We start from the raw sequence: 10,599 nt of genomic DNA on the forward strand, positions 1-10,599 counted from the left end.
AGATAATCTCCGGCTCCAAACTGAATAATTCTCTTTAAAATGTGCTTGCACTTATCCTGATAAGTGCAATTATAAGGTCGTTTTTATTGAATGCACTCTAGCTGCCAAACACGGAGCTAGACGCTTGGAACTCGCAGTTGGGATCACTTAGCTCTCACGGCTGAAAATACGGTGTCCTTTCCTGGTACTTTTCTTTAAATGTTCTCTGACTTGTACTTCTACTCTACATGTGTTTCTGTTAGGGATGGAGGAGGAACGGGCGTACAGAGCACCTGCTCCGGGGTCATGGGTCCTAGGTAGTGGTATTGCTTGGAGCCGCGTATGGCTGATACCCCGATGTATTTGTTGAAGCCGAAGGAGACACACGGATGGTGCTGGTGGTCGTGGTCCCAGACCCCGTTTGTTTCTTGAACTCTGATGACCTCCTTTCCAGACGGGCTGTGGGAGCGAGCGTGCTCACTGCAAACTGTTTTCCTGAGACACTGAACTGCTGAGCGGCTGGAGTGGGAGGGTGGAGCGGACAGTTTAATTTCACAGTGTGCTTGTGTTTGTGATACTTGTACATTTTTGCAGTTTTTTCTTTTTTTCTCTTCTTTCCTGTTGACTTACAGTTAAAGGGGAGGGATTAAATGGAAAGCACAGATTCCTAAAATCAGATATGAAAAACTAGTTTGTATTGTACCGAGAGTTTATGAAGTATAAAATGCAGTATTGGCCATTTCCTTCTAAGGCGATATTACTGGCGCCTCCTTCTAACTTGGGTGTGGCCCGCAGGGCTGGATAAAATTCCAGAGTGGAGAGGTCAGAGACTGCGGCTGGCTCCACCTAGCGCTGGCCGGGCCTGCTGGGGTCGGGGGTGGGGGCGGGGGGACGGTACTTAGGAGCCTAGTAAGGGACCTAGTAAGGAGCCTAGTAAGGCTGTGCGCGTGCCCGCGGCTGAGGGTGCGAGTCTAACTGGAGGGGCATGCAGCAAGCGCGGAAGAAGACAGAAGCATGGATAGGACGCCCTCATCCCCGTTCCGGCCAGAACCGCGGCTCCCGGGTGTACGGATTGGGAGAGGGGCCAGGGGATGGGACCTGGACGAGACGGCGATAGGACCCGGCGGGAGCTTCCTTGGCGGGGAAGGGAACCGGGCGGGAGGATCGGAGGGAGGGAGAGAGAAAAAGGGAAGGTGATGGGGAGCGGGCGTCGGCACTCGCCGCGCGGCAGGAGTTGCACGGCTCCGGCGGACCGGACCTGGACTCTATAAAAGGAGCCCGACCGCTCGGCCACTCACCCGCTCCTCCCGGACCGGCGTATGCCGCGTCCCTCCAGCGCCCCCAGACACCTGCCCCTTCCCCGCCCGCCGCGCCAGGTCCCGCAGACCCGTGCGCCCAGCGGCATGGCTCCGAGCGGCGCCCGTGGGACCGAGGTGGCGGCGGCGGCGCGGCGCGAGCAGCCGCAGCCCCAGCCCCCGAGTCCCACCTCTGGCGGCCCCTTCTCCGCGGGGCAGCTCGCCGGAGTGGCCAGCGCGTGAAAAGAAGGGCGGGCAGAGCTCCGGCGCGCGGCGCGGCGCAGCGCGGCTCCCAGATTTCACCCCGCCCAGCTCTGGCGACCGCGGCCGCCGCAGGAAAACTGCCCCAGCCTGGGGAGGAGGGCGGGGATGCAAGATCAGGACCCCTCGCTGGCCTGCAAGATTTGGTCTCGACAGCTAGGAAACTCGTGCGGGCCGAGTCTGCAGATCCCGGAGCGCCCGGGTTAGGAGACGCTTAGCCCCGAGCAACTGGGGTAAGACCTCCCACCTGGCCGACGGTCCCTCCTCAAACAGAACAGCCGCCTCCTGCTGCAGACGCCCCGGTGGGAGCCGGAGCGCAGCGGGGCTCTGTGGACCAGCCCTTAGCCACCCGGGGCTAAGACGGGGCGTAGAGGGGAGCAGCCAGAGGTGCGGCGGCAGCGACGGGCGCACCGAAGTGCAGGGCACGCGCCCGCCGGCCTCGTCCGCCTCGCCCTTGACCTCTAGTTTCACCAGGGAACCTGGGTGGAGGAGTAACTGAGGAACCCACGGAACCGACTAGCCGCCAGGGGACAAGACTCTGGTCCCTTCCTCGTCCGCTCCATGCCCGAGAGCTGCGCTTGGAGAGACATGGAGGAAGCGGGCGCTCAGTGCGCCCCGCCGCTGTCCGTGAGCTCCCAGACCGGGCTCTCTCCAGCCAACCTCTCAGCCGCGCCCTCCCACAACTGCAGCGCCGAGGGCTACATTTACCAGGACTCCGTAGCCCTGCCCTGGAAGGTAGTACTGGTCATGCTGCTGGCGCTCTTCACCTTGGCCACCACGCTCTCCAACGCGTTTGTGATCGCCACTGTGTACCGGACGCGGAAGCTGCATACCCCCGCCAACTACCTGATCGCCTCCCTGGCGGTCACCGACCTGCTGGTATCCATCCTGGTGATGCCCATCAGCACCATGTACACGGTCACGGGCCGCTGGACGCTGGGCCAGGCGGTGTGCGACTTCTGGCTGTCATCGGACATCACCTGTTGCACCGCTTCCATCTTGCACCTCTGTGTCATCGCCCTGGACCGCTACTGGGCGATCACGGACGCCGTGGAGTACTCGGCTAAAAGGACTCCCAAGAGGGCGGCGGTCATGATCGCGCTCGTGTGGGTCTTCTCCATCTCCATCTCGCTGCCGCCCTTCTTCTGGCGTCAGGCCAAAGCCGAGGAGGAGGTGTCGGACTGCGTGGTGAACACGGATCACATCCTCTACACTGTCTACTCCACGGTGGGCGCCTTCTACTTCCCCACCCTGCTCCTCATCGCCCTCTATGGCCGCATCTATGTGGAAGCCCGCTCCCGGATTTTGAAACAGACGCCCAACAGAACCGGCAAGCGTCTGACCCGAGCCCAGCTGGTTACGGACTCCCCCGGGTCCACGTCTTCGGTCACCTCCATTAATTCGAGGGCTCCAGACTTACCCAGCGAAGCGGGGTCTGCTGTGTACGTGAACCAAGTCAAAGTGCGAGTCTCCGACGCCCTGCTGGAGAAGAAGAAACTCATGGCCGCTAGGGAGCGCAAAGCCACCAAGACCCTGGGGATCATTTTGGGAGCGTTCATTGTGTGTTGGCTGCCCTTCTTCATCATCTCCCTGGTGATGCCTATCTGCAAGGATGCCTGCTGGTTCCACCTGGCCATCTTTGACTTCTTCACGTGGCTGGGCTATCTCAACTCCCTCATCAACCCCATCATCTATACCATGTCCAACGAGGACTTCAAACAGGCGTTCCATAAACTGATACGCCTTAAGTGCACAAGTTGACTTGTCAACTTCGGTGGGGTCGCCTAAGCGGCCTTTGGGGGACCATGCTGTGTCTGGTTCCACAGGTAGGTCGACTCTTTGACTGTTACCGGGTCGGAGTGAGGCGCTCTCTTCTGAGCAAGGGCAACGGATCCTGAGAAGCCAGGACAGCCCTGCGAGAGCTCTAAAGGAGAACTGTTCAAACAGCTGAGGAGGGGGCTCACTTTCTCCCCTCAGAGCCCAGTTTCAGCACCGACCCTGCCGCAGCCCATCGCAAGGGGGGTTGCAACTTTTAGAAAATCGATGATGGAAAAGGGATCCCTGCCCTGCTTTGGTATCATGGATGGTGCCCTCTAGAACCAGAAGTACTTGTGGTTCTTGGCTGGAGCCTGTCTGAGACATGATCTACGTACAGCCTGGTAGTACTTGAACTAGACACTAATACCCTGTGTTTGGGGGAGTACTTTGTGTTACAGCTCCGTTTAAGGACAGTTACTTTGGCATCCTTCAGTCTTCATTCAGTTTTTGTTCATTTAAACTTGGTTGGAGAAACTTGTGGATTTGGTGCTTCAAACCCTATGTGTGGCTTGAAGAGTTAACAGCAAAATTCTGATGTTAAGGTCTCTATTTTTATTATAATTGAAACTATATGGGGTGGGGGGTGGATGGGGAGCATTAAACTGAAAACCAATGCCTATGATTGTTTTTTTTCTGCAGATCTGTAATTTTTTAATTCCTGTGTAGTGATTGTCAAACCTCATTCCTTAACGACTCAAACAAAATGTTATGTGTGCTAGTGCCAAAGTCTGCAGATTGCTTTTTCCTCCTAATTTCATGTACCTGTCATTTTACACAATTAGATCCCCAGAAATGGGGGATATGATGGGTGACTCAACCCAAGCTGCTACTATATTTCTTATTAACGCCACTGATGAAACTGATGGGTATAAGATATATAAGTTCCTTTGCAAGAAAAGTATTTTTAATCCCATTTGAGTGAGCTATGAAGGAGACAGATGAGATAGGAATGGTTCTTATACAATTCAGGAATGGGTGGCAATAGGAGGATGTATATTTTGACTTGTAAAAAATCTTAAATGCATGAGACTTTTTTCTGACAGTCATTTGCACTCTCCTTCCCATCTGTAATTCCTTTGCGTGCTAACATATAAAGTAACCAAGAGAACTAGCTCCTTTCTCCAAAAATCTTCAAAATAGTAAAACCCCTAAAAACCATGTTAAAGATAAAAACCTGTTTCTTTTCCCTTGCTATTGAAGTTTGAGTAGGAACAGAGATTATTAGAAAATGACATGCAAGGACTTTCAAAAAGCTTAGAGAAGCTAAAATGGAGCCTGTTTTCCTGTAACTCATGGAACCAAACCTCAGACTTACTGGGCAACCAGGGAACTAACAAGCTTTTGAACCTCGGAAATTTGTCATTGGCCTGACACTTCAATGAATATACTATCAGTAATACTTTAAATTTATCTCTTTTTTTTTTCAAATTCCAAAAATACTTAGTTGTTATCTCAAATGCACTCTGAGGACTCCCCGACACAGGGCAAGATCACACACTAATAGATGAAATATGCATGATCTAAATAAAATGGAGTAGCCCCTAAGGATTACCTGCATGGAAAATGAATGTATCTGTGAAACATTTATTATGCCAAAGAAGATTCACACTCCGTTCTTTAGAGAGCTTTCTGCAGTTGATACCTTTTGTCTGCAGTAAGAAGTTGTCTTTGTAAAATGGATTCACTCTCTGCTTGAAGCTCCCCAGTCCAGACTGTCAGACAATAGATGTATTGAGCTGAAGTACACTGCTTCCCTGCTGTGCAACCCTTTACTCTGGCATAATGACTCTTGACAATATCCTATTCAAAGATTCACATGTAAACTAAGTACAAAAGAAAATTTTGATCAACATTGACACCTGTCACTGGAGTGAGAGAAAATTGTAGGCATTAGATAATCCTGTATTTCTGCTGTATCCCCACGTCTCTCTGTTCATTTTTTGTGACATTTCTCCCATGGAGAAATCTAGCTTACTACCGAGAAGACTGTGCACAGAGCATGATATTTATTTTTATGTTATTAATATGTTTGTCTTTTTGTTAAGGCTTTTTCTTGGGCCTAAGAAGCAATTAAGCCAACTTCTAGGAGCCTAAGAGGGCAAAATTAATTGAAACCAATAGCCATTTACAAGTGATTTCTTTATAGGGCACCTGCAATGATTGTGTCCTCATATTAACAAAACATGGTCAATTTAGTCAAACGGGTTGTTTGCCACTTATAGATGACCTACCTAAATTTTTGCTTGACTATTTGGCTGAATTGACTGGATTGGGGGCATACTGTATGAAGCAGAAGCTTGTAAACCCTTGTAGTTATAAGAGATCCAGACTTCTCATCCACCATTGCACATGATTATGCAAAGTGTATTTTTCATCCTAGGGGTATGTAGTTAAGACTGTTAAGCGCCTTTTCAGTTACTGCTGCCTATAGCATAGTATGGCTTTTTTGCAGAACATTATATGGGAGACGGAAATATTTAACCGGCATAGAAAAGAAAATATATTTTCATTGGCTGTGGTAACAAATAACATTTTCCATACTGTTGAACTGCACAAATTTTCACATAAATATATGAATGTATATTCATCCCCAAATACGAATATTGTCTTGTGTTTCTAGGAATTTTAGAGTTTCCTTTTTAAGAATGGACACTGCACCTATGAATGAACAGTTATTGACTTCAACAAATTTTCTACAGACCAATCTTCTTCATTCTTCCTCTCTATTATCTTAGTATTATCTTCTTGCGTCAGGAAACCCTGAGTGGACCATAATTCACTCAAGCAGCAAAAGCTCAGATTATGTGTATTTGATGGAGTTAATGTGACTGCAAATTGCCTTTTCCACCTTTCAAAAAATGTGTAATTGAAAATGAAGTTTAGGAAAATAATGAAATAAAAGTCCTTTCTTGTGTTCGAAAAAGCATTGGGTGGTAATTCTATTATTATGGAAAGACTGGTTCACTGGATTCTGGGTTGCAACTAGGAGTTTGAGCCTTCAAGAGAGAAAAGTTGATGATAAATGATACTGTGGTGCAAGTACTGCCACAATTTGGGGGATTTAGTTTATATCCGGAGGAAGAATTTAAAAGGAATTAGGCACAGTCTGCAAAGAGGGCAAGTCAGTTCCACTATCCCAGGGGTTTTCCAGATCAGCATTCTTAGAAGGAATATTTAGTCTCCAGGCTGGGGAATAAGATTCCAAGGCACTACATGATGCTTGAAATACAGAAAAAGGAAAAGGAGGAGCTGAGTTAGAAGCAGGCCTGGGGGAGACCTAAGAGGAGGAGACCAACCTATCTGAACACTGGAGAAGTAGACAGAAAAAATAGCTTTTGGAATCGGAAAGTTCTAGGTTTGAATTGCACATAGAGCTTGTTATCGCTGTGTGGTTCGCGATTTGTTGCAAAGGCTTAGAGCCTATACACGTAAAGCACTTATCAAGATTCCTAACACTTTTTGATCTCTCAGCAGATGATACTTCCTCTTTAGCCATGATTTTGTCACGGCCTTCTTTTTGGATGCAGGGCACCTGTAGCAGAGAAAACCTCGAGGGCTATTTGAGAAAGGTTGCACTGGGGAAGACCAAACTAGCCCAAATGGGAGAAGCATGGCTAAGCTAGAAGCAAGTGAGGCTTGGAGCCTTTCAGACTTACCCCCTGGGCTGGCGACACACAGCCAAGAGGCCAAAAGGGAGCAGGAGAGATGGTTTACTGTGGCTCTGGTGGCCCAGAGGAAACTGCCGAATATTTCATTTCCTGTAGCATCCTCTCAGTCATCTTTAAACTCTCTTTTCTCTTTATTGTCTAGAGATTTCCAGTTGTTTCCCAGACTCCGAAGGCCCTCACCACTTCCACGTCTCTCCTCAGTGTCTCATTTTCCACTTCTCTGCTTTTTTCTTACCTATGGAAAGCCATGATAACCAACGATAACGTGTTGATCTCATATGGTTCTTATTTTAGCTGTGCAGGGCTGATTAGTTAGCCGAGGGTTTTTATATTATATCAAAGGAAATTTTTGACCTAAACGAATGGGCAAAAGCTTTCAACTTGGGGCTTCTACTGGAGTTTTCAGATGAGAAGAGGCCAGTAGGAGAAGGGGGCGGGAAGTGAGGCTTCCAAACCCTTTCTCAAAGCCTATGCTTGAACAGTCCACCAGGGGGCAGAGCGCCTCTGAATTGCGCAGAGAACGCAGGTGTTCACCGCTCACAATCTGACTCCCTCTTCCTGGACCCTGCAAGTGGTATTAACTTCTCTAGATTCAGTGAACATGAAGCTCCATGAGCCAAGGGATAAGGAGTTTATCATTTATTTAAAATAGCAACTTTTTCAGAACTGCAGATTCAGGCAGAGGATCCCTAAAATAAAACTAAAGTTTTTCTTCATATTTGCAAACTTAGTTATTTTCTTATTCTTCTCTTATCCTGAAGTAATGCTAAAATCTTAGTGCTTTAAAACATTGTGACCTTTGATTAATGTGACATTGGGTGAAGTCAGAGTTTAGAATACACAGAATTTATATGTAAAATAGAACAAATTATTTACTTAAACTTTTTCATCATTATGATTTTTCTCATCACTGCGTTTTCTTTTCAAAATTTCATTGGCTTGAAGTTAATATATCCATAGTTCAAAGGTAGAACACTGCCGTCTACCATTTAAAGAGAGGGTTGTTTGTTTGTTTGTTTGTTTTCCCCACAGAAGTAATGTGTGTTATATGTCAGTTTTTCCCAGAAGGCAGACTTTCCAATCTGTGTAATTTTGGCATTTACTTTAAAAACAGGTGTTTATAAATGTGAGTACAATCTTATGTATCACAAAAATAAATTTCTGTGTTAGGAAAGGATCATATATAATGAGAAAATGAGTGAGCTTATATCATTGCCATTCTCCTTAACTGTCACTCCCTAGCATTTTTACTGTCCTCAATGGGGAGTTTTCTATGTGCCATTTCACACATCTGTCAGTTAAATTAGACTTTCAAAGTCAACATCCATATCTTAGGATTATACTAGGATTTCCAGTGCCCCCTGAGAGAGACCCAGTCCCTGGAGTTGGGCCAGCTGACAGAGGGATTGTTTTAACACCACTGCAAGTATAGTTTGTAAAAGAAAATGCCCATTTCTTCTTACTTATTTGCACATTTTTCAAGAGATAGGAGAAACGCTTTTCAAAACTGCAAACTGGAAATCTATATAACAAGAATGATCTTATAATATTTCTTGTACCTAAAGCGAACAGATGGTGATATAAGGAGCCATTTATGGCAAATGCTTAAAAGAATCTACACATGGCTTGTTTAAATGATGCATGAAGTCATGACTCACATCCTCCCTGACTCTGTAGGAACATTCCACACATTAGCCTCTGACTGGTCATCCATGTTGGTATAACCCGTTGAAATTTCAGGCTATCTTTTGCTCACAAGTGTGGTGATGGGACGGCAGTGAAAGAGCAGCCCACAAAGGGTAGGTTACTTGGTCCAGAGGCTGTGCCCAGGGTACTTTTTTTTTCTTAACATCTTTATTGGAGTATAATTGCTTTACAATGGTGTGTTAGTTTCTGCTTTATAACAAAGTGAATCAGCTATACATATACATATATCCCCATATCTCTTCCCTCTTGCGTCTCCCTCCCTCCCACTCTCCCTATCCCACCCCTCTAGGTGGACACAAAGCACCAAGCTGATCTCCCTGTGCTATGCGGCTGCTTCCCACTAGCTATCTATTTTACATTTGGTAGTGTATATATGTCCATGCCACTCTCTCACTTTGTCCCAGCTTACCCTTCCCCCTCCCCATGTACTCAAGTCCATTCTCTAGTAGGTCTGCGTCTTTATTCCTTTATAAAGAAAGGTTCTTCATGACCATTTTTTTTTTTTTTTTTTAGATTCCATATATATGTGTTAGCATACGGTAATTGCTTTTACCTTTTTGGCTTACTTCACTCTGTATGACAGACTCTACGTCCATCCACCTCACTACAAATAACTCAATTTCGTTTCTCTTTATGGCTGAGTAATATTCCATTGTATATATGTGCCACATCTTCTTTATCCATTCATCTGTCAATGGACACTTAGGTTGCTTCCATGTCCTGGCTATTGTAAATAGTGCTGCAGTGAACATTGTGGTACGTGACTCTTTTTGAATTACGGTTTTCTCAGGATATATGCCCAGTACTGGGATTGCTGGGTCGTATGGTAGTTCTATTTTTAGTTTTTTAAGGAACCTCCATACCTTTTTCCATAGTGACTGTATCAATTTACATTCCCACCAACAGTGCAAGAGGGTTCCCTTTTCTCCACACCCTCTCCAGCATTTATTGTTTGTAGATTTTTTGATGATGGCCATTCTGACGGGTGTGAGATGATAGCTCATTGTAGTTTAGATTTACATTTCTCTAATGATTAATGATGTTGAGCATTCTTTCATGTGTTTGCCAGGGTACTTTTGTAAACACACCTGGTTGTCTCTTGTAAACTCATGTGCTAATCGAATTTGGGATAGTGTGTGTAGATCCGCACCTCCCCCCGTGATTCACCAGCCCATTCTTGGTTTGTTGAATACTCTCAGTGGGTTCAGTACTGGGCTGGTCTGTTTTTGTGGAGAAGCAGTTGTATGGTTCTTCATCTTTCCATCCTAGTCTTGCCCAACCTTAAGGTCCCAGAGTCCACTCTCTTTTCCCCTTTCTCTCAGAGGCTTTCCAACAGAGTACAGCATGTTGGGATAATCACACATGGGGAGCTTGTTATCGGATGGCATGAAGGTCCCCAACACTTTGGTAGATTTAAAATGCAAGAGCGAGTGTTCGAAATCAGAAAGACAAGTTTTGTTTTGTTTTTTTAAAGATATGGCAATTTATTATTTATTTTTATTTATTTATGGCTGTCTTGGGTCTTCGTTTCTGTGTGAGGGCTTTCTCTAGTTGTGGCAAGCGGGGGCCACTCTTCATCGCGGTGCGCGGGCCTCTCACTATCGCGGCCTCTCTTGTTGCGGAGCACAGGCTCCAGACGCGCAGGCTCAGTAGTTGTGGCTCACGGACCTAGTTGCTCCACGGCATGTGGGATCTTCCCTGACCAGGGCTCGAACCCGTGTCCCCTGCATTGGCAGGCAGATTCTCAACCACTGCGCCACCAGGGAAGCCCAGAAAGATGAGTTTAAATGCATGTTTTGCAACCACGAGCAAGCTCCTCTGCAAATGTAATCATACGCACCTTTATGTTTGCAGGTAAAAATTAAATGGGA

The 10,599-nt window shown here is 46.8% G+C and overlaps 1 protein-coding gene across 1 annotated transcript; it reads left to right on the top strand.

Annotated features, from left to right (window-relative positions):
• Nucleotides 1–1,502: 1,502 nt before the first annotated feature.
• Nucleotides 1,503–6,276, top strand: HTR1B (5-hydroxytryptamine receptor 1B). The gene has a single exon (XM_059941760.1). It carries the CDS (start codon nucleotides 2,097–2,099, stop codon nucleotides 3,294–3,296), a length of 1,200 nt encoding a protein of 399 aa, XP_059797743.1. The 5' UTR covers nucleotides 1,503–2,096; the 3' UTR covers nucleotides 3,297–6,276.
• Nucleotides 6,277–10,599: the final 4,323 nt, after the last annotated feature.

This window comes from Balaenoptera ricei, chromosome 12 (genome assembly GCF_028023285.1).
Source record: "Balaenoptera ricei isolate mBalRic1 chromosome 12, mBalRic1.hap2, whole genome shotgun sequence".
Lineage (NCBI taxonomy): Eukaryota > Metazoa > Chordata > Mammalia > Artiodactyla > Balaenopteridae > Balaenoptera > Balaenoptera ricei.